The sequence below is a fragment of the Phyllobates terribilis genome, unplaced genomic scaffold (genome assembly GCF_046119375.1).
Source record: "Phyllobates terribilis strain yellow unplaced genomic scaffold, ASM4611937v1 Scaffold_2__4_contigs__length_985480577, whole genome shotgun sequence".
NCBI classification, from domain to species: domain Eukaryota; kingdom Metazoa; phylum Chordata; class Amphibia; order Anura; family Dendrobatidae; genus Phyllobates; species Phyllobates terribilis.
In genome coordinates, this window is record NW_027362762.1 from 265,587,662 (window position 1) to 265,610,696 (window position 23,035).

Here is a 23,035-nt window from a genome sequence, read left to right on the forward strand (position 1 = left end):
CCCCCCCATATACTGCCCCATGCAGGATGTCACCCCCCCCCCCCATATAATGCCCCATGCAGGATGTCACCTCCCCCCCCATATAATGCCCCATGCAGGATGTCACCCCCCCCATATACTGCCCCACGCAGGATGTCTCCCCCCCCTATATACTGCCCCATGCAGGATGTCACCTCCCCCCCATATACTGCCATGCAGGATGTCACCTCTCCCCCCCTATATAATGCCCCATGCAGGATGTCACCTCTCCCCCCTATATAATGCCCCATGCAGGATGTCACCTCTCCCCCCCTATATAATGCCCCATGCAGGATGTCACCTCTCCCCCCCTATATAATGCCCCATGCAGGATGTCACCTCTCCCCCCCTATATAATGCCCCATGCAGGATGTCACCTCTCCCCCCTATATAATGCCCCATGCAGGATGTCACCTCTCCCCCCCTATATAATGCCCCATGCAGGATGTCACCTCTCCCCCCCTATATAATGCCCCATGCAGGATGTCACCTCTCCCCCCCTATATAATGCCCCATGCAGGATGTCACCTCTCCCCCCCCTATATAATGCCCCATGCAGGATGTCACCTCTCCCCCCTATATAATGCCCCATGCAGGATGTCACTTGTCCCTCCACCCCCTATCATATAATGCCCCATGCCTCCATACATTCTCACCTGCTGCCGCTGCTCCGGTCCCCTCACCCGCATCTTCCCGCTCTGCGCTGCCTGCGACGGCTCAGGAGAGAGCGCGCTGTACAGACGTCACCACGCCCTCTGACCTGGGATGTCACAGTGCAGCAGCCGCAGAAGAAACGGGAGCGGAAAGTACTGTGCCGGGGCCCTGAGCAAGCGGGACAGGACGGAGGGGGGGGGAGCGGGCACTGACACCGGCACCGCACCGTTCACGGGTCCCATAGAGCGCCGGGGTGCCCGATGATGAGTGAATCTGCAAAAACCCTAGTGCACGCTCTCATCATCTCTCAACTCGACTACTGCAACCTCCTGCTCTGTGGCCTCCCTTCTAACACTCTCGCACCACTCCACTCTATCCTATATACTCTGCTGCCCGACTAATCCACCTGCCCCCCACTATTCTCCGGCCTCTCCTCTCTGTCAATCCCTTCACTGGCTCCCCATTGCCCAGAGACTCCAGTTCAAAACCCTAACCATGACATTTAAAGCCATCCACAACCTGTCTCTTCCATACATCTGTGACCTAGTCTCCCGGCACGCAACCTCCGATCATCACAAGATCTCCTTCTCTACTCCCCTCTTATCTCTTCTTCCCACAATCGCATACAAGATTTCTCCCATGAATCCCACCCTACTCTGGAACCCTCTACCCCAACATATCAGACGCTCGCCTACCGTGGAAACCTTCAAAAGGAATCTGAAGATCTACCTCTTCCAACAAGCCTACAACCTGCAGTAACCCTCGCTCCACCATACCGCTGCACGACCAGCTCTACCCTCACCTACTGTATTCCCGCCCATCCCTTGTAGATTGTGAGCCCTTGTGGGCAGGGTCCTCTCTCCTCCTGTACCAGACGCCGACGCATTTTTGTTAAAATTATTGGTACTTGTTGTTTGCTATGTATACCCCTTTTAAACATGTAACGCGCCATGGAATTAATGGCGCTATAATAATAAATAATAATTTCACAACAAGACCTCTAATATGAGGCATATAGGTAGGTATAGATTCACATTTCTATCACCTGTATACCCATATTTGAGGTCAGATAAGTCCCAGGGGGTGACAGATTCCCTTTAAGGCTGCATGCCCACGATCCGCAAATGGAAGCGTTTTGGACGCAGCTTACTTGCGCTGCGTTGTACAGTAGAAGCAGTGTGGATGGGATTTATAGAAATCTCATGCCCACTGTGCTTCTATTAGACACCGCGTAAACTCACCGGCAGCATAGCTTTACAAGCCGCAACAAGTCAATTTCTGTTGTAGAGATGCTAGTCTTTGCAACGGAAATTTCCACAATAGATTGGATTGGGTGCGGTAACTCCGCATGGTTCAATTAACACATGCGGAATCACCTGCGTGATCAGACGCAGCGAAAATATGCCGAGTCCAAAGCGTTGCTGTTGCCTGATTGTGGGCACATAGCCAAAGACACATAATACATATAAATCAATGCGGATTTTCAGAAGTCGCTAAAACAGCATTTTTCAGATTGTCAAATACTTTTTGTTACATCTGAATACATCTAGCACTAAAACATATCACTTTTCAACATTGGAAACCATTTTAATTATTCATGACATTGATTACAAATAACACTTCCATACCTTCATATTTGGTACATGAACAACGTCCGCGTATTGATCCTTTGTTTGTACGGTTATGGTAGTGGGCCAGCCACATCGGATATCATCTTTATTAAGAATTAAAGAAGTCTTCTGTGGATCTGCATACGAGTCTGGTTGAAGCCACCTAATGATGTGAGCAAGCATTTTTAGTGCAGGTAAGTGGTGATGTTGGTATAACTTATGCTTGTTCCATGCAGATGCTTTTTATAAATGTTACATTAAAGCAGCACTTTTTTTATTTCACCACTGGATAGGTATCAGTAATAAATATTCCAAGTGTGTAGTAAAATAATAACCGGTTGCCACCTTGTGCCGTTACCATCGCGACTCCAGTCCTCTTCTGCACCACATGACTAGAGTTGTGACAGGCTGAATTCAGATTAGCAGGGTTAATTTTAAATCCAATTAACTAGACACTCATAGATATGAGATGATAGGAAATTTAATTGCAATCCAAAAGTGACTGTAAAACTTTTCAGTCAAACTCTGACCTTCATCAGGGTCACAGATTGTTTCTTGCAGAGAGACATTAAAAGCGCTATCACAACGTGATCATAGGAGAAACAGAAGATCCCTGAGAGGTGAGGACGCTTTCACCATTGCAGGCCTCCTGTGTTTCTCATAGAACTTTAATGTACCTGATGAAGATCAGAGTCAATGACAGAAAACGTTGTAATGCATGGTAATGCAAATCAATTTCCTAGCATCTCATATCTATATGAAATCACAAACATTACTTGTTACGCATTTGTTAGTGCTTGTTATAATTAAGTGCTGGGAGCATTTCTACAATGTGTCAGGTGTCTACTTCAGAAAATGTAATGGCTGTACAATGCAATTTAAAAATTTTAGATTTGTGTTTGTCCAATGTGCGAAAATTCTCTTGGCAGAATCAAGAAATACGGGTATGGTTTTAAGGTTTAAACTTCCAAATAGGATTAATATAAGCAAACTGAGAAAATATGAACACGCAATAAAAGACTCAAAATTTAGCTTGTTACCGCATATGGTAATATGTATTTATTAGCCTAAGCTAGGGAGGACGAATGTTACACCTTCAAAGTACACATCTTACAAGTGAAAAATCACCAACTGCAATGTGGCTACTTCATGTTGTAGTAAATAGATTAAAAACACATACAATTATGAGCTGTGAACAGCAAATAATGGGTTCCAATACGTAATACTTGCTATTTCTTTGAATCTTGACTGGCAATTTAATGCAAAAGACAAATCCTTTCATTAAGTCAAATTGAAGTATATACCTTGCCAAACGCCCGCCACTAGATCCAAGCGCACACGTGATGAAGTCTTCTAGAAAGGACTGCTCATTACTTTGTATCTGTAGTGGTAGATTTCCCTCTAGGGCCTCTAGAATGGTTGGGGAATGTGACAGGGCAAGGCCCTTCCCCAAAATCCCAGAATGAGTTTTGCACACCTAACAGAAAAATATTACCGTAAATATAAAAAAGTTAGAAGTGTAAATCGAGGGTCTAAAGGGAACTTGTCATGTTAAATGTGTGGCCCTTTCTGTATGGACATGCCCATAGGAAAGGCTGTGAATCATTGAGCAGGATTTCCAAGTCTAAAAGGAGTGGGGTTTTTGTTGATTTGTTAGTGAGTATGACCAATATAATCATTTTTCACATCTATCAATCCACTTGGTTTCTACTGCTCTACAACATGTCAGGAAATAAGGCAACATATCAATTTCAGATATATTTGGCAGCTGTCCAAGAGTTCCCTCATAGGAGAATCGAAGATCTAACAAGTTGGATCTGAACAGTGTTAGGGAGACGAGGGGCTGCCACTTAGTTTCCTCCCACTATTAAAATAACGTCATATTCAACTGAGCTGACCGCATGCCTAAAAACTTTTTTTTTTTTTGCTATTAGATCTGATATGATAGAGCATCTCTCGCCCAAATTAGTATCAAAGATCAGATAATGGGGAAAACCCAATAAAGCCAACACATTATTCGTGATCGTCGAGCGGTTTCTTCAGGTTACATAATACAGAACACATTAAATCAGGAGCATTTCTGTAACATATGGAGGAGTAGGGCTTCCAACAAGCCATGGCATCTAGGCAAGGCACACCAGGGGGTTTCTCTACATTCATTTTTATTGAAGTTACATTTTTTGTTGTTCAGCCGTGGATTCTTCATTTAATAGAAAATTATTGACATGAATTTTGACAATTTAAAAAGATCTTGAACAGTAAAGTTCCATTATATCCCATCTTGTGTCTTTTAGGTAACTTTTAAGATTTTCAAAGAAGTGCATTGAAAAAGCTAAAAAGGCTTCTTGATAAGTGTGAGCCACATTTTCAAGAGGGTTTGTCTACATATAGACTGGCCAAAGTTGGTGATTCACACGACTGTCCGTTGGCCATCAGTAATCTTTGGCTGCCGGACAGGAGACGGGAGAACTTCCTCTTACCTGCTGACATCCGCGGCTCTTCTGATTAGCTGGCCTGGTGCAATGTCACATGTGCAACACGCACGCAACGATCATGTCGCGCCAGACCAGTTAATCAAAAGAAGAGCCATGGTTGTCAGCAGGTAAAAGCCTGTTTTCACGGCTCATATTCAGTAACCAAAAAATTACTGACCTGGCCAATGAACAGGGATGTGCGAATTGATTCACACCAACTCTAAGGCTGGAGCTACAGCAATACTCTGAAAAGTCGTGTTACAAAAACATTTGTGCAACCGGTTCTCAAGCAATTCTTTAACAGCTCCGATTTTTCTGTAAACTAAACAGGCGAGTTGCAGATAAGTCACAAACTATGGTCAGTGCGCATCAGAAAAACCAACACACTTGGAAACATTTGTGTCTGCCACAGTACGCCGCAGGCGACAAAAAGACACCATAGAAAATCATTACATCCAAACTGGCAATGTGTCACTGTGGTTCAGTGTTGTAAATGTCGCCGTGTCTGACACAATCGGCACTGAGAGGACAGCTGGGTATGCACACACCCTACTGACAAAATAAGTGGCAAAGAGTACTAAAACAAAATGAGCACCAGCATTGCGAATATACGGGGCAGGCATGCATTAACTAAAACAGAGATTTTAGAAATGCTGACATCATTACAATAATATTTTATATTTCACAACTTCCCGCAAGTAGAAATTCTGAAATGAAATACAAGCGAAACCTTCCATATGATGGCTATAATAAAATGCACAATATGATACCTGTAAGGCAGCCTCTTCAACTATTTCCAGGTCTTCTTCCAATTCACTTCCTGTTTCACAAAGAAAAGTGCGTTAATAAATGTAACTTATCATACAATGATTCTTTGCCCAGTCATATGGAGAAATCTGGTGTCAGATCCACTTCAGTACCACGGTGTCACTGTTACAACGCTGGCACATTGCTAGAACACAATACCCATTATACAACCCACCTGAATTGGAAAACAGATATGACAAAAAATGTACCACAACTAAACTAAATGCAGATACTAAAAAATGTTTTCATTAAATAGTTTTTTTAATCTAAGTATATACCCTACATAAAATACAAAAATATAAAAAGGTGGCTGAGCCACAAGGGAAAGCCTCAAACTAAGGAGGCACCAATGTCCAAGCACTATAAAGACCAATGTATGCAGTATGTGTAAGTCATACAAATGGTAAGAAAAGCTAGTTCAAGCATTAACGTGATGTCATGGTACAGATTGCAGTGCCAGCAAATATAATTACCTGAAGGTTAAATCACATGAAGGTACAGATCGGGCATATAATACTGTAGACAACATGAGGCTCACCTGACGAAGCATTGGTAAAACATGCAACAGGCGTTTGGTGAGTGAGCCTCATTTTATTTACAAATATTATATGCACCAATACTTGTAGATAAAATGAGGTTCACTCACCAAATACCCAACACATGTTTCGCCAATGCTTTGTCAGATGAGCCTCATTTTGTCTACTGTATTATATGCACTATCTACACCTTGTGTGTGTTAACCTATAGGTAATGATATTTGCTGGTACTCCAATTTGTACAATGACATCACTTTAATGCTTGAACTAACTTTTCTTTACTTACCATTTGTAGGATTTACATATAACCGTATATATTGGTGTTTATTGGCTTCCCTCGATGCGCACTCATCACTTATCTTTGTGTCTGTTATGTTGGATATATACTTGTTTTTTAATCCATTTAATAAAAATATTTTTCAGTATTTGCATTTACTTTAGTCCTGGCACATTTTTTGTTGTATCACTTTTCTATTCAGGCTGTGCCTTTGGGACCCAACCCACCACAATTTATAACACCCATTATAGACAGCCTCTAGCACTAGTACATTATTTTCACAAAAACTACAAAGTAACAAAGAGGGTGGCAGGTGGTCTCTAAAGTAGATGTCCTGTGCCTACTAGTCTGTCTAGTTAGTATCTAGGAGAGGTCTGCACTTAAAGGGAAACAGTCACCTCGAGAAATTCTATTTACCTGCAGATATAATGATAATCTGCAGGTAACTAGCATTTAAACTCAGTGCAGCCGGCTTACTGGAGCAATGGCTACAGGGAGAAAATTAAGTTATATTCTCCCAGTAGCCGCTCGCTCCCAGTCAAAGAGATGGTGCAGGAAGCGGTTACAGCCATCACTCACTACACAGCAAGCATGCTGTAATAACTTCCTGGCACTAGGATTACCAGCCTCTTCTGTAGCGTGTGTGCAGTGTGTGAATAGAGCAGGCTGTCAATGTGCCAGGGAGTGATTACAGCCATACTCGTTCTCGAGCGGTGACGGACAGCCCTCGGCACCAACTGAAAGCAAGCAACGGCAGGGATAATATAACTTCATTTTCTCCCTGTAGCCGCTGCTCCTGTAAGCCAGCCAGAAAAGATTTAAACGCTATTTATTTACTTATTTTATTACCACTATCTCTGCAGGTAAATAGTGTTTCTCATGGTGACCGGTTCCCTTTAATATCTGTATTATGGTATATAGCAGATTGTCTGACGAGTAATTATCTTACCAATGGGAAGAGCCAGATCTTTTTTCATTAAAGCAGCAGCACATATGCCTCCCAGGTTAGCCAATTCTTTCTCAAGCTGAATAATCCCCTAAAAGGAAACAATTATCAACAATTATCATAATACCAATTGCATTCTAGTAAAAACTATCCAACAAAAGAAATGACAACACTTCTCGTTAGTATATCTTGCATGTACCATCTATCCACAGAATACAATGAAGCAGCTGTGGAACCGGTTAGGAAATGCTTTTCCATAGATTACCTACGGATACACCCTGTGCATACTGAGTGATAACAGCTCCTTGCTTCGCAGTCAGTAGCTGCAGGCAGAATCTAACATCACTTTCTCCCAGTAGCTGCAGCCTCAACCAGCAAGACATTATTTAAAAACAAATTACGCTTAGATTATCATCATTATAGCTGCATGTAAATAGTTTTTGGAGGCAGCAGAATCCCTTTCACAAGTGCATAGCTCTGTCCTAAATAACTGAATTAAGGATGCATCTCTCGACTATGTGTAAGGGAGGAGCAGCGTCTTCATATCGAATACACAGTCTTTGTATATCACAGTCACAGTGAGAGAAGTGCTAGACCTGGATCTGCCGAGCACTCATTTCTGACTACGGTGTGTTCTTCTTAATACGGCCTTCTACAGGAAAGAACACTAACACTGAATTCGAGTTTGTCACAGACCTATAAGATTGCCCGTCGGCTTTACCTACAGGCTCTATGGTATCTCCAATGCTGCACAGCGCTGACAACAGTCCGAGCTGTGCAAGAGTGAGGACTAGGGAGAGCAGACAGGCAGAGCAGGCAGGCAGAGCAGGCAGGCAGAGCAGGCAGGCAGGCAGAGCAGGCAGGCAGAGCAGGCAGGCAGAGCAGGCAGGCAGGCAGGCAGAGCAGGCAGGCAGAGCAGGCAGGCAGGCAGAGCAGGCAGGCAGAGCAGGCAGGCAGGCAGAGCAGACAGGCAGAGTAGACAGGCAGAGCAGACAGGCAGAGCAGACAGGCAGAGCAGACAGGCACAGCAGACAGGCACAGCAGACAGGCACAGCAGACAGGCACAGCAGACAGGCACAGCAGACAGGCACAGCAGACAGGCACAGCAGACAGGCACAGCAGACAGGCACAGCAGACAGGCACAGCAGACAGGCACAGCAGACAGGCACAGCAGACAGGCACAGCAGACAGGCACAGCAGACAGGCACAGCAGACAGGCACAGCAGACAGGCACAGCAGACAGGCACAGCAGACAGGCACAGCAGACAGGCACAGCAGACAGGCACAGCAGACAGGCAGAGCAGACAGGCACAGCAGACAGGCAGTCTAAGGCCCCGGTGACCAGCACGAATGTATCGGTTCAATGATGAATGCACCATTGTGGTATAGGGGCATCCAATTATTCCTGATGTACATTGAAATATGCAAGTACATTTCATTTACTCACTGTTGCATATATCTTGAAATGAACAGTATGTCCGACCTATACAACACTATTGCTATCGTAACACTTGTTTCTGATAATATATTTATGCAGTTAATACTTGTGCCCCTGCAACTCTGCGGCAATGTTTGGTAATGGGACTGACCTCATCAGTTCCTGGACTACATTCATATCCAATAGCAAAACACTTGAAGCCATAAAAACAGGCTTTTTCATCTTTAACGTAGTCTGATGCGGTTTCAAGAGAGAACAAAGCCTCATTTCCTGAAAATATATACACAAAAATTACAGTTAATCAGGAGATTGACATTTAAAAGACATACATCAGCAAATCTAAAAGCGCAAGACACCAATTCATATATGCAGAAAACAAGTGGTGATTTATTTCCTGCTGAAAAAAATACATTACATACACACATTGTTTCTGCACATAACCTTGTTATGTCACAAGGGCGCTGCAGCCAATCAGCAGCTGCTAATGTACTGCGGTGCTCACACTTTCCCCAGACATTTGAGTTTTGTGTAAGGAAGTATGAGCGAAGCAGTCCATTAATGACTGGTGATTGGCTGCAGCGCTATTGTGATAATCGTTGGAATGGTAGCTGTGTGAGATGAGAATAGAAGAGCTTTTTTTTTTTATTATTTTACTTGGGGAACAGCATTTAAGAAAGAATTTTCCAAGTAGTGAATATTCCTTAAAATAAGAAGCAGAAGCGAGTAAGAACCCTATAGAAAAAGTAACCTTTAAGTTAGTTAACCTTTTCATCCTATCATTTGCAATCCTCCCTAGCTGGAAAGTGGGCGGTCAGCAGCACTCTACGATTCAGTAACTAAAGTATAATGCTGTAGCCCTCCCTCAAGTGGCAGAAGTGTGTCCTCAAAGACATGCAGTATCTGTCAGAGGAGGAGAACACTAAGCAATGAAGACAGTGAAGATTAGGAGGCACCCTGCTAATCAAAGAAGAGATCCCCCCCGAATCCCATCAGACCCAGCAGAGAGACATGGCCTTAGATTATGAAATAATAGACAGTAAATGGGAAACAAGTGAAAATTAAAGACAAAGTTCTATTATTGGAATCCACTCTTTGCGTTGGCTGCAAGAGCAGAATAAAAAACATGCCTGAAGAGTAAGGTCAATCAAGGACTAAACGGCTGGGATTCTATTATTCAAGCTATGCAGCCAAAACAAATAAAAATAAAAACTTTATAATTTACCTGGCAGGATTAAGACAGCAGATGGCCATCCAGAGGAGCCCGAAAATTTCTTAAGTTCAACCCAGGAATTAAGGCTTTCATGAACAGGAAACTTTGGTCCAAAACCTGAGATATGTGCATTTCGCCCCGGGATCATGAGGCGCAAAACATCTTCAGACTGAGCGGTGCCACACTGGGGGTCAAACTCCACGGATACCCACCTAACACACTCTGGGAAAGACACCTGAAAAAGAGAACAGGACACTTATTATGGCAGTAAGGTGCTCACACACGAACTGTCAGGTGATCGCATTCAGAACCCTCTGGCAGCAGCTTAACTCCTCCGGAACAACATTTTAGGGCCTGGTCAAATCTATCCATGTGCCCAATCTTTTGTTTCTTCCCAAAATCTTTGAGTTTCATGATTTCCAAATTTCTTTAACCCCTTCACGATACATGTAAACTTAAGTCATATCCCTTCCTTTGATGCGGGCTTGCACGCTGAGCCCGCATCTTTACCCGCACATGACAACTGATTTATTCAGCCATCATTTTCCTCTAACAGCCATGGATGGTTAACCAGTAAACCCCGCTGTCACCCCGCTCTCACAGCAGCATTGTGAAGACACGGGGTCTTCCGTAGGCGTAATACCACTAAGACAACACAGGGTGAAAGTAAAACAGTGTAGCAATACTTTATTGAACCACAAAGCAGGCAATAAACACAGAACAGTCCCAGCAAATACACAAGGTGGCACAACATTACACAGTCTCATCCTTCCGGCCGCCTGGGATAGAACAGCTTTCAGACTTCCAGGGCCAACTAACTCAACCAGTGGCACCCAGTTTCTGACGGGCCCCCACAGAGAGAAGGTAGCGGCAAGCTTAGGAAGCCAACAGTCCATCGAAGTACAAGGCCAGGAGACCCGCAGGTCCCACCCTGGCCTCTCCGAGAGTTTCCATGTGGCCAGATGACTGGCGGGTCCCAATCTGGCTTCTCCGAATGTCTCCATGGGTTCCAGGTGACCAGAGGGTCCCACCTGGGAACCCCAAACAACATATTCATGGGGCCAGGTGACTTCATCGTCCCAACCTGGTCTCCTCAAATGTATCCACTGTCTCTCTGATGGTCAATGGAGCAGATCCGTATCTTTCAAGTCAGGGTTATATACCCAAGGCCGGCTCCAGGTTTTTGTGGGCCCCGGGCAAAAGAGTCTCTGTGGGCTCCTTTAACACATACCACGCTTCACGATGCACAGATACAGCAGAGAAATATATATATAGTACAAGGCAAAAGATTAAACTTCTTACATTATATGACCGATATCTATTGGAAATTCCACAACAGCTCAGTAACCGGTGAATTGCTCCATACAGAATAATGGCCCCCATAAAATGCTCCATACAGGATTACTGGCCCCCATATTACGCTCTATACAGGATACTGGCCCCCTTACAATGCGCCATACAGAAGAATGGCCCCCAAATAATGCTCCATGCAGGATACTGACCCCCATATTACGCTCTGTACAGAACACTGCCCCCCTTATAATGCTCCATACAGAATACTGACCCCCAAATAAATCTCCATGCAGGATACTGGCCCCCATATTACGCTCTGTACAGGACACTGGCCCCCTTATAATGATCCATACAGAATACTGGCCCCCAAATAATGCTCCATGCAGGATACTGGCCCCCATATTACGCTCTGCATAGGTTACTGGCCCCCTTATAATGCTCCATACAGAATACTGGCCCCCAAATAATACTCCATGCAGGATACTGGCCCCCATATGACACTCTGTACAGGATACTGGCCCCCTTATAATGCTCCATACAGAATACTGACCCCCAAATAATTCTCCATGCAGGATACTGGCCCCCATATTACGCACAGTACAGGATACTGGCCCCCTTATAATGCTCCATACAGAATACTGGCTCCAAAATAATGTCCCATGCAGGATACTGGCCCCCATATTACGCTCTGTACAGGATACTGGCCCCCTTATAATGATCCATACAGAATACTGGCCCCCTTATAATGATCCATACAGAATACTGGCCCCCTTATAATGATCCATACAGAATACTGGCCCCCAAATAATGCTCCATGCAGGATACTGGCCCCCATATTACGCTCTGCATAGGTTACTGGCCCCCTTATAATGCTCCATACAGAAAACTGGCCCCAAAATAATGCCCCATGCAGGCTGTTCCCCCCACATAATGCCCCATGCAGGCTGTTCCCCCCACATAATGCCCCATGCAGGATTGTCACCTATCCCCACCCCTAAAATGCCCCATGCAGGATGTCACCTATCCCCACCCCTATAATGCCCCATGCAGGATGTCACCTACCTATCCCCCCCATATAATTCCCCATGCAGGCTGTTCCCCCCACATAATGCCCCATGCAGGATGTCACCCCTCATATAATGTCCCATGCAGGATGTCACCTCTCCCCCTATATAATGCCCCATGTAGGATGTCACCCCCTCTTTTAATGCCCCATGCAGGATGTCACCCCCACATAGTGCCCCATGCAGGATGTCACCCCCCCTTATAATGCCCCATGCAGGCTGTTCCCCCCACATAATGCCCCATGCAGGATGTCACCCCTCATAATGCCCCATGCAGGATGTCACCCCTCATATAATGCCCCATGCAGGATGTCACCTCTCCCCACCTTATAATGCCCCATGCACGATGTCATCTCTCCCCCCCTTATAATGCCCCATGCCTCCATATACAGTACAGACCAAAAGTTTGGACACACCTTCTCATTTAAAGATTTTTCAGTATGTTCATGACTATGAAAATTGTACATTCACACTGAAGGCATCAAAACTATGAATTAACACATGTGGAATTATATACTTAACAAAAAAGTGCGAAACAACTGAAAATATGTCTTATATTCTAGGTTCTTCAAAGTAGCCACCTTTTGCTTTGATGACTGCTTTGCACACTCTTGGCATTCTCTTGATGAGCTTCAAGAGGTAGTCACCGGAAATGGTTTTCACTTCACAGGTGTGCCCTGTCAGGTTTAATAAGTGGGATTTCTTGCCTTATAAATGGGGTTGGGACCATCAGTTGTGTTGTGCAGAAGTCTGGTGGATACACAGCTGATAGTCCTACTGAATAGACTGTTAGAATTTGTATTATGGTAAGAAAAAAGCAGCTAAGTAAAGAAAAACGAGTGGCCATCATTACTTTAAGAAATGAAGGCCAGTCAGTCCGAAAAATTGGGAAAACTTTGAAAGTGTCCCCAAGTGCAGTTGCAAAAACCATCAAGCGCTACAAAGAAACTGGCTCACATGAGGACCGCCTCAGGAAAGGAAGACCAAGAGTCACCTCTGCTTCTGAGGATAAGTTTATCCGAGTCACCAGCCTCAGAAATCGTAGGTTAACAGCAGTTCAGATTAGAGACCAGGTCAATGCCATACAGAGTTCTAGCAGCAGACACATCTCTTCAACAACTGTTAAGAGGAGACTTTGTGCAGCAGGCCTTCAAGGTAAAATAGCTGCTAGGAAACCACTGCTAAGGACAGGCAACAAGCAGAAGAGACTTGTTTGGGATAAAGAACACAAAGAATGGACATTAGACCAGTGGAAATCGGTGCTTTCGTCTGATGAGTCCAAATTTGAGATCTTTGGTTCCAACCACCGTGTCTTTGTGCGACGCAGAAAAGGTGAACGGATGGACTCTACATGCCTGGTTCCCACCGTGAAGCATGGAGGAGCAGGTGTGATGGTGTGGGGGTGCTTTGCTGGTGACACTGTTGGGGATTTATTCAAAATTGAAGGCATACTGAACCAGCATGGCTACCACAGCATCTTGCAGCGGCATGCTATCCCATCCGGTTTGCGTTTAGTTGGACCATCATTTATTTTTCAACAGGACAATGACCCCAAACACACCTCCAGGCTGTGTAACGGCCATTTGACCAAGAAGGAGAGTGATGGGGTGCTACGCCAGATAACCTGGCCTCCACAGTCACCAGACCTGAACCCAATCGAGATGGTTTGGGGTGAGCTGGACCGCAGAGTGAAGGCAAAAGGGCCAACAAGTGCTAAGCATCTCTGGGAACTCCTTCAAGATTGTTGGAAGACCATTTCCGGTGACTACCTCTTGAAGCTCATCAAGAGAATGCCAAGAGTGTGCAAAGCAGTCATCAAAGCAAAAGGTGGCTACTTTGAAGAACCTAGAATATAAGACATATTTTCAGTTGTTTCACATTTTTTTGTTAAGTATATAATTCCACACGTGTTAATTCATAGTTTTGATGCCTTCAGTGTGAATGTACAATTTCCATAGTCAAGAAAATAAAGAAAAATCTTTAAATGAGAAGGTGTGTCCAAACTTTTGGTCTATACTGTATTAAAAAAGCAAAAAAAACAAATACTCACCTCACTTCTCACCTGCTTCCGCTGATCCGGACTCCTCACCCGCGCCGGTGTCTTCCCGTTCTGCGCTGTGACGGCTCAGGGAAGGGCGCGGGGTTAAGAAGTCACCGCGCCCTCTGACCTGAGACGTCACAGTGCAGCAGCCGTGGAAGAGACCGGATCTGCTGCGGAGGCACGGGGAGAGGTAAGTATTGTAGTATTGTGCCGGGGCCCTGAGCAAACAGGTAGGAGCGGGCTGGCACCGCACCGCTCACGGGTCCCATAGCGCGCAGGGGTCCCCGACAGTTAGTGGGCCCCTCCGCCTGCTCAGGGCCCTGGCGCTGACGCCAGCCCTGTATATACCCTTAGGCCGGAATCATGTAGAATCTAAATCTGTGTCTCTGAGTAAAGTCATGCTTCCAAGCTGATGGTGTGAATAAAGTCTGATCTTTGATTCTCGTTGTAAAGTCTCTTTTTAATCTCTGTCTCAAGTCTCACTGCTACAGAAGCACCTTAAAATAGTTACAGATGTCCTTGCAAGTACACATTCACAGGTAAGGGGTTAGGGAGGGCATTACTCACAGGTTGGGGGGAAAGGGCAGAGCTCAGGTCTCATTATTTGAGCATTTAATGAATTTGCATAGTTTGTCCTCCAGTCTTGTGAGCCAACAAGCCACAGTGTCCACACAAACCTTAATCAACATAATTAGCAAACATTCATTGTTTTACAGACCAATAGAAGTCAACGTTCAGGGTAATACAAATACTGGTCTGTCCTTCCCCAGCCACAGAAATACACATACATTTATAACTCAACAGAAACACAATAGTGTATTTCTCTTGGCTTAACTAATCTAATCGTCTGGTTGATTAAGATTATAGGCTGTATCGTCACAAGCATTTAACATGGGCCAGCAGGGGGGTGCGTCGTTCCACACTCCCATAGACGTTGCGTCCGAGACTGCAGAGCACCAATGGGTTGTCATGACAGCCAGAGGTCTGCTGATGACCCCACATGCCAGTCATGACGATTATCCTGTGAAAGCCAGCACATGGCTGGTGTTCACAGGAGATTGCTAATTCACTGCTATGTAAAGCACAAGTTCTGTAAGAGGATTATTAAATACAGCAAAAAAGAGTTTAAGAATATGAAAAAAAAAAATAAAAAAAAAACATTTCAAATCACCCCCTTGAACTGAACCCTATTAAAAATAAAACAATAAAAAAAAATATAAACATATTCGGTATCTCTGCCTTCGTAAAAGTGGTATCTATAAAAAAATAAAATATATTAGTCATATCGGCAAATGATGTAAGAAAAAAAAAAAGTTTTATTGCAATCAAAACATTGTATCTACCCCAAAAAACGCAAGCTCAGGGCGGAAAAAATAAAAAAAAAAAAATTATATATATATATATATATATATATATATATATATATATATATATATATATATATATATATATATATATATATATATATATATATATATATATATATATATATATATATATATACACAAGTTTGGTATCTGCGCACTGGCCTTGTGAATCATATTGCCAGATCAGTTTTACCATATAGTGAATATGGTATATAAAAAAAACCTAACAATTGCGAAATTTCACTTTTTTTCAATTTCAACGCACTTGAAATTTTTTTCCTGTTTTAAAGTGCACGATGTGGTAGAATGAATGGTGCTGTGCAAAATTTCAACTCGTCCAACAAAAAACAAGCCCTCATACAGCTATATTGACGGAAAAATAAAAAAAGTTAAGGTTCTTGGAAGAAGGGGAGGAAAAAATGAAAATGCGGATAATCGTCATGTCATGACAGGTTTAGATATGCATTTTGTTTCCGGATAAGTAAGTCAGATGGAAATGCATACCTTATATTGCATTACACTAGCGGCTTTGTATGGGTGCTCACTTTCCACCACAGCATAGTGATTGGAGGTAGTACATGCAGAGAGCTGCTCAGGCTGATTGCCGGTTGTACTGTCAGTGGATTGATTTGGGTTGAAGAGTGGAGGTGCATACTTCTGGTTCAAAATTGCAACCGATGGTAGTAATTGCTGTACAAGGCCAAAAACCTCCACAGCAGCCTAGAATACAAGTTCAAATAATGGTCAACCAATGGTATCAACAGTAATACAAAAAGGAGCAACTCCAAAACAGAAGACAAATTATATTACAGTATTCAAATGTTAAAGAGCGGTTGGCAAGAAACCAGACTTACTTTTGGAATTGCAGCTGCTACTGGTCCAATATAAGCTATCAGAAGAGGGAGCAGCAAAGAAAAGAGACTGGAAGAGCTAAGCAGTTCTGGAATGTCATCGGCTAAAGGAAAAAAAAAAAAGGAAATTAAGACTGATATCACAGCGAACACATCCATGCACATCTTACTTGATGAAAATAAATAAAAATGCCATAAGAACTGCATATGGCCAGTGGATTTGAATCCCAAAAAATAGAGGGGTCAATTATGGACAATGAAAGAATTAAGCACAACTTACCATCAACAGCGAGTGCTCGGTGCAGCAGGTCCTTCGCGGCTCTCGTCACGGCATTAACCACAGAAAGTGCCCGGCTGCAGTTTTTGTCTTCTTCATTGGCTCTACTTAGCAGCTGTGACTGAAGGTCTCCGTCATACTCGCTTCTATCATGAGGACATGGACAAAAAAAAAACGAAAGAAAACAAAAAAAAAAACAGCAAGTAAATAGGAGTATTGAGTAATTGTGGCTACCTGTTCAAAAATTGCAGGCAATGATGGAGTACAAGCTCAGTAAGGTACAAACCTGTAGTATAAGACCTGTGGGATTTGGCCTCTGGTTTGGTTAGTACCATTACTGCTCAGACTGCAGGAGCTGAATGTGAATGTCACACCATCGGGACACTGCACTGTGGTCATTCCTCCATCGCCGTTAGCTGTGCGGCTCCCATAATTTCTCAGGCGCACTGCGTATTTCATGTTCTCCTGTGAAAAGGAAGAATCAAACTGTTTTAATGACAATAATAATAAAAATGAAATTGTAATATTACACGGTGTAATTGCCTCTAACGGTACCTTCAAAGGGACAGCTTTATCCAGCCTAATTTCCGCAATATCACTGGGCGACTCATCAGTAGTATAAGTGCCTTTCACTAGCTCTAGCGATGTCCACCTATGAGAATGTCCTGCGTCACCAGAGTGGTCACTCTAAAAAAGGACACAGTTCAAGGAATACAAAATGAGATTATACACATCATCAAGACAAGGAAGCATACAGCACCCCGATTTTACTGTTGAAAGCCTTGGCCAGCCAAGCATTTTCCCTGTAGCATACATACAATTAAAGCAAAAAACACAACTGGATCCTATTTGCACTCTTAATTTGTGGACATAAGTGCAGGCAAGACAGGTCTGGGAAGGTATGTGCACACAATGGCTTTTTCAAGTGGATTGCAATCAGAAAACCTCCTGAAAAAGCTGTAACACACTCACAAGAATGATCACATATGTCTATGTACAAACAACTTGCTGTTCATATGTTCAGTCTTTTGAGCATCTTTTAACCACTTCAGGTTTCCAATGAAGCCCAACAGTTAACAGTGGTGAGCAGACCATTTTTCAGGCGTTTTCCCACTCTGAAGAGGCTCTATACTTTACAATGCAAGTCAATGGGAAGGCTCTAAAAAGGCTCTAAATGTGCCTATTTGAGTGTAATTCCAGCATCCTTGCTTGAAAAATCGCTTGTGATTTTTTTTTTATTGTTACAAGGAATTTAAAAAAAATGACCAAAAATTGTCAGCTAAAAAAATAAATAAAATGCTCCAACCATAAATGTTAAAAAATGTGTTCAGGAAACTAAATAAAAACACAACAAAAACAATGAAAAAAAACCACAGCATTTCCGGGTCTCTCTCTCAACAATCTCAGTGCGTTTGTTGCCTGAAGACGTTGTGTGCACATTCCCTTACTGTAGGCTCCCACCTAAAGTGGTCAAGTTGTCACTGACAGATGATCCCATACAGTTTGAGCAAAATGTGCACCAATAATCACAAATTCTTAAGTATAGTCTATATAGTGGTAATGCAGCTCATATAGTAAATGTTCAGAAATCTCTTAGCGCAGTGGTATGTGTTTGTATGCTACATGAATGCAGTCACAGTATTCGGGACCTGGGCATTTATTTAGCTTTAATACAATAATAGAGTAACGAAGCTCAAGTCCGGCAGAACAGGAATCGCTCCTATATACCGGCTCTCCGTTCTGGCTAATAGAGAAGTTCTGGGTGGGAACCTCTCACCCCATGAGATCTATATGTACTAATAGGACATGAGACAACCCGTTTAATAGGACGTACGTAGGAATAAAGATGTCTGCGCAGACGCTTCAATAAACGGAAGTAGTTCAGTATAAAAAAAAAAAACAAAACATAAAAACTAGATCAGGTTTTTTGTATTTTGCAAACTGATTAGTCACTCCCAAGGAATAATTTGACTGAAAAAGTGTTGGCACACAAACAAGAATAAATATAACTACACCTTATCCAAGCATGTTTTCTCATATAGGTAATACTCTGTAAATAAGAAAAAAAATCCCATTACTATCTGTAGTTCCTGAAAAATACTCACATCATCCACCAAAACCTCAAGTTCATACTCATGGATTCCCCCTCCACCATACACACAGAAGCCAACAACTACCAAGCCGAGCTTATCCACTGAGAAGCAGATTGCATCTGGAGAGCCATTGCCAGTGTTCCAGCTTCTGCCCTGGCTCGTCTTGGTGAAGCGATTCGGAGTGGACTTCACAGAGTGTAGAGAATTTAGACCATCAACCTTAAAAAAATATATATAGATCAAAGGCAACACATTTCTCTGCTTTTCTTCCAGTTACATGTCAGGTATTCTCCAATATTCATGATCTGAAGGTGGCCATACACATAAGACTAAACATTACTCAAGTGAAATATAACCACCATGGATTGGTTTTGCCAACTGGCAGCACACCATCACTGTCTGTAACAGTCAGAATTGTCTGTCATACGAAATATTCAAAGAAGATATCTTTCAATGAATGAAAGAGCTTTTGTCTGCGTTTTTCTATTGGAATAATGTTTCCAGATCCATGCAAATTTGTATGGTTGCATCGGCAAATTTGTTCCCATAGTCTCATTAGGATTATATTTTTCATTGTATTAGAATAAATACATAATTGTTTTATATCATCTAAATGCCGCAGTTCTGGAATAATTTTTTTTTTAGTTCTTGAGATAAGGCTATGTAAATCTAGTCTTGTAAGCCAAGTCATGATCCTCAACTTTTCTCTGTGGTTGCCTTCTTGAGGATTCAGCCCCAATAATTAAAGACTAAATCTGCATACAAGAAGGGAGGACCAGATCACCACCAAATTCAGGAGAACAGTGGCACTTATACCAGATAAAACAATTACATAAAGGGCAAGTGACAGCTCCTCTTTAAAGTATAAGAAGTGTTCTTCTAACACAAATATAAGCCGTGTACAGAATTGAACTGTACGTACCTCAGACCCAAGGGCAGACGCCGTTAATTCACTGACAATGCTAGCAAGGAGACCACAAGTGTTGGATACCAGGTGGGAAGAGAAGAGCTCGTGCTCCCGGCGTAAGCTGTTCCTTACAGGCAGAACGACAATCACCAGCATCTTCTCCAGAACTTCTCGGAAGCTTGTCATCCCAGAAACATTTTCTTCACTCTAGATAACACAAAGCACAACATATCTTACTAAAAGAAAAGAAATAAACGATTGACTGGTCAGGTAATTTATACAGCCATTTTACAAAGTGATAATGGGAACAATATTGTACCTGGCAAGTTTCATTTCCATGGTAGGAATGTTCACAGAAAAAGCAGCTTTTTCCGAAAAGTATTTTTCTGTAAGGAGTGGGCGCGCATACATATGTATCTGTTTTTTTATGTAATAATCTATCTCGCTCTAAGGAGTGGGCGCGCATACATATGTATCTGTTTTTTTATGTAATAATCTATCTCGCTCTATCTATCTATATATCTCTCTATCTCTCACACACACATACACACACACATATATATGCATAGAAATAAGCATAATTAAATGCATACAGTCAAATAATTATGTGTAGTTTGTATTTGAAAAAGGGCTCATTCCGAGACTGAAATGTGCCTGGGTTCTTCCTTTCCTGAAGCAGCGCAGTCACTAACGCCATTCCTCCATTCCATTGTACAGTTAAATAATACCATATTTAAATTCCCAGAGGAGCCCTGGATGGTCTAAAAGTCTCCTTACACCTGCTTGGCACGCTCCACAAGGACAAACATTCCCCCTTTGACTCTGAGTCAGTCAGATGCCTCTCACCTAGCCAAATCAGATCTCCGGCTTTGCACTGAAGAGGGGCAAACACCCTGAAACACGTCTGCAAATTCAGTTTCTGGCATTTATAATAAGTCATGTAGCAATGCTTGTTAAAGGGTCAATAATGACCATCAGGATCGCTACTTCTAATAGGTGGCGCTAGAGATCAAGTCCTCTTCCTCTCTGAAGAGGCTATTTTCCTATCTACAGTCAAATACAGAATGTGTAACTTCTACAATACAAGAAAGTAGGATCTTCCCACACCTGACTTAGCTTTTCCATGCAGGACACCAGTAGAGGGAAGCGATGTGCCAGGGCAGTATCATTTTCTGTGCTGACTTGCTTAATCATGGAACGTAGCAGAACTTCACCATCATACGCAATGGGAAAGATGGAGGTAAGCTTCACAGAAGTGTGGCAGAGAGCTGACATAACTGCAGCCAATAAGCGACTGCTTGAAGTCTTGAAATTTGCTTCCTGTATGTCCTTAAAAACAAAGTAAACATTTTATCAAGTGCTTGACCGAGAAGGCAATGTAGACAATCTCTTGGTTAGAGGAAACCCGCAGTAAAAACACTATATTGTTTGGGTGTTATTATAAAATGTAATTAAATAAATTATTTCACAAGAAATGTGATATTTATGATGGTGTAGCCGTAAGTTAGGCTAGTATCAAAAATGGACACAGACCGAAGAGGGCCCCTGTGCAAGGTATGGGCTTTTTGTAGTCCAATAGCTCATCATAATGCACAATTCCACCTCTTGGACGGCTGCACACGTCGTACCAATGGTGTGTCCGTCCCTGCCTAGTATGCCACAATTTGTAAATGAATATCTTTACCTGATCCAAGCAGTTGAGTAAGTCACAGAGACATGCCCACTGGAGAGCAGGCGTGGGGTAGAAAGAGTGGAAGCAAGCAGTGAAGGTGTTATGACACTCTTGAAGAACAGCTTCCAGAAGGCTCAATGGCTGGCTCAGATAACCTTGGGGATCATTGTCCAGTTTCATCATGCAGTTATCCACACCTTCAGAAAGGATTTTCCTTAGTAAAGTCCTAGTTTTTCCAATGCACTCAGCCAGTTTTGTTGTTTCTTCTATGACTGGTTTAGTAGTGGCTTCAAAATATAAGAGAAGGAAAAAAAAATCATGATTTCCTAACTGGAGAAAACTGAATAAAAATGAATATTTTTATCACCTTAGGTCTTGTTTTAATGAGGCGTCTCATAAATCACTTACTACACGGATACAGGAAAATTCCCATTTGTGAAGATCTAGTCAAAATGACTTTCAAAAGGATGGCTGTCAATCACATGTTGAGTATTCGGTCAGTATTTTACCTCAGTATTTGTAAGCCAAAACCAGGAGTGGAACAATTAGCGGAAAAGTATAAATCCACTTCTGGATTTATCACCCACTCCTGGTTTTGGCTTTGAAATACTGGAGGTAAAAACTGACCAATTACTGAACGTGTGAATGTGGCCTTATACTTCGTTCTGCACATGGTGTCCTCAAAGATCGCCAAACACGTCCTAGTGACTGCAGATGGCAAAATGGCAGATGCTGCTGTCCCTTCTTACTGCTGCGGAGTAAAAATGCATGGGCAGAGCGCTCATGAGCTACTTTGTGTACAGTTCCAGTGGTGCGTACATGTGTTTGGTCATTAATATACAGGGAATCGAATCACATTAACAGATCACCAGAAAAATCAACATCAGACAAGTGCTAGTAAAACAAAGAATAGATCGAGAAAGAGCAGGATCAAGCCCCTATGTATACACTTGCCTTATTTATACCATATAGGGAAAGGTTTTACCTATGAAAAATAAGATCCAAGCAATTACACAAACTTAACAATTTTGGAGGACAGTTAACCAAGTGTTAACAAACACATACAGTGGGGAAAATAAGTATTTGATACACTGCTGATTTTTCAAGTTTTCCCACCTACAAAGAATGGAGAGGTCTGTAATTTTTATTGTAGGTACACTTCACCCGTGAGACAGAATCTTAAAAAAAAATCCAGAAAATCACATTACATGATTTTTACATATTTCTTGTAATAAAATGCAAATTAATTAAGTATTTGATACAACAGAAAAACAGAACTTAAAAGGGAACCTTTCACCAGGTTTGGCCGATATGAGCACCTGGCCACCACCTATCAGGCCTGATATACTATAATGCGGCGCATGTGTACGGCAGTACTTTACTCTGCCCTAGTCAGGGCAGAGAAATATGCCTTATGCTGCACAAGAGCGCAATGACGGGGAGACTGTGTGGATGACATAGGGACATGTCATCCACAAGAAGCAAGATGGAGGACAGCAT

The 23,035-nt window shown here is 42.7% G+C and overlaps 1 protein-coding gene across 14 annotated transcripts in view; it reads right to left on the bottom strand.

Annotated features, from left to right (window-relative positions):
• MYCBP2 (MYC binding protein 2) overlaps positions 1-23,035 on the bottom strand; it is a 275,096-nt gene that overhangs the window by 88,346 nt on the left and 163,715 nt on the right. For all 14 annotated transcript variants that reach the window (XM_073664071.1, XM_073664076.1, XM_073664064.1 and 11 more), the window contains 15 exons: positions 21,548-21,822; positions 20,971-21,192; positions 19,879-20,070; positions 18,969-19,175; positions 17,419-17,550; positions 17,150-17,328; positions 16,867-17,009; positions 16,590-16,690; positions 16,240-16,455; positions 9,983-10,205; positions 8,912-9,030; positions 7,326-7,413; positions 5,527-5,576; positions 3,587-3,759; positions 2,301-2,445 (listed from right to left, as the gene is read on the bottom strand). In XM_073664071.1, the coding sequence (XP_073520172.1) occupies positions 2,301-2,445; positions 3,587-3,759; positions 5,527-5,576; positions 7,326-7,413; positions 8,912-9,030; positions 9,983-10,205; positions 16,240-16,455; positions 16,590-16,690; positions 16,867-17,009; positions 17,150-17,328; positions 17,419-17,550; positions 18,969-19,175; positions 19,879-20,070; positions 20,971-21,192; positions 21,548-21,822 (2,465 nt within the window). The remainder of the gene's footprint in view (positions 1-2,300; positions 2,446-3,586; positions 3,760-5,526; positions 5,577-7,325; positions 7,414-8,911; positions 9,031-9,982; positions 10,206-16,239; positions 16,456-16,589; positions 16,691-16,866; positions 17,010-17,149; positions 17,329-17,418; positions 17,551-18,968; positions 19,176-19,878; positions 20,071-20,970; positions 21,193-21,547; positions 21,823-23,035) is intronic.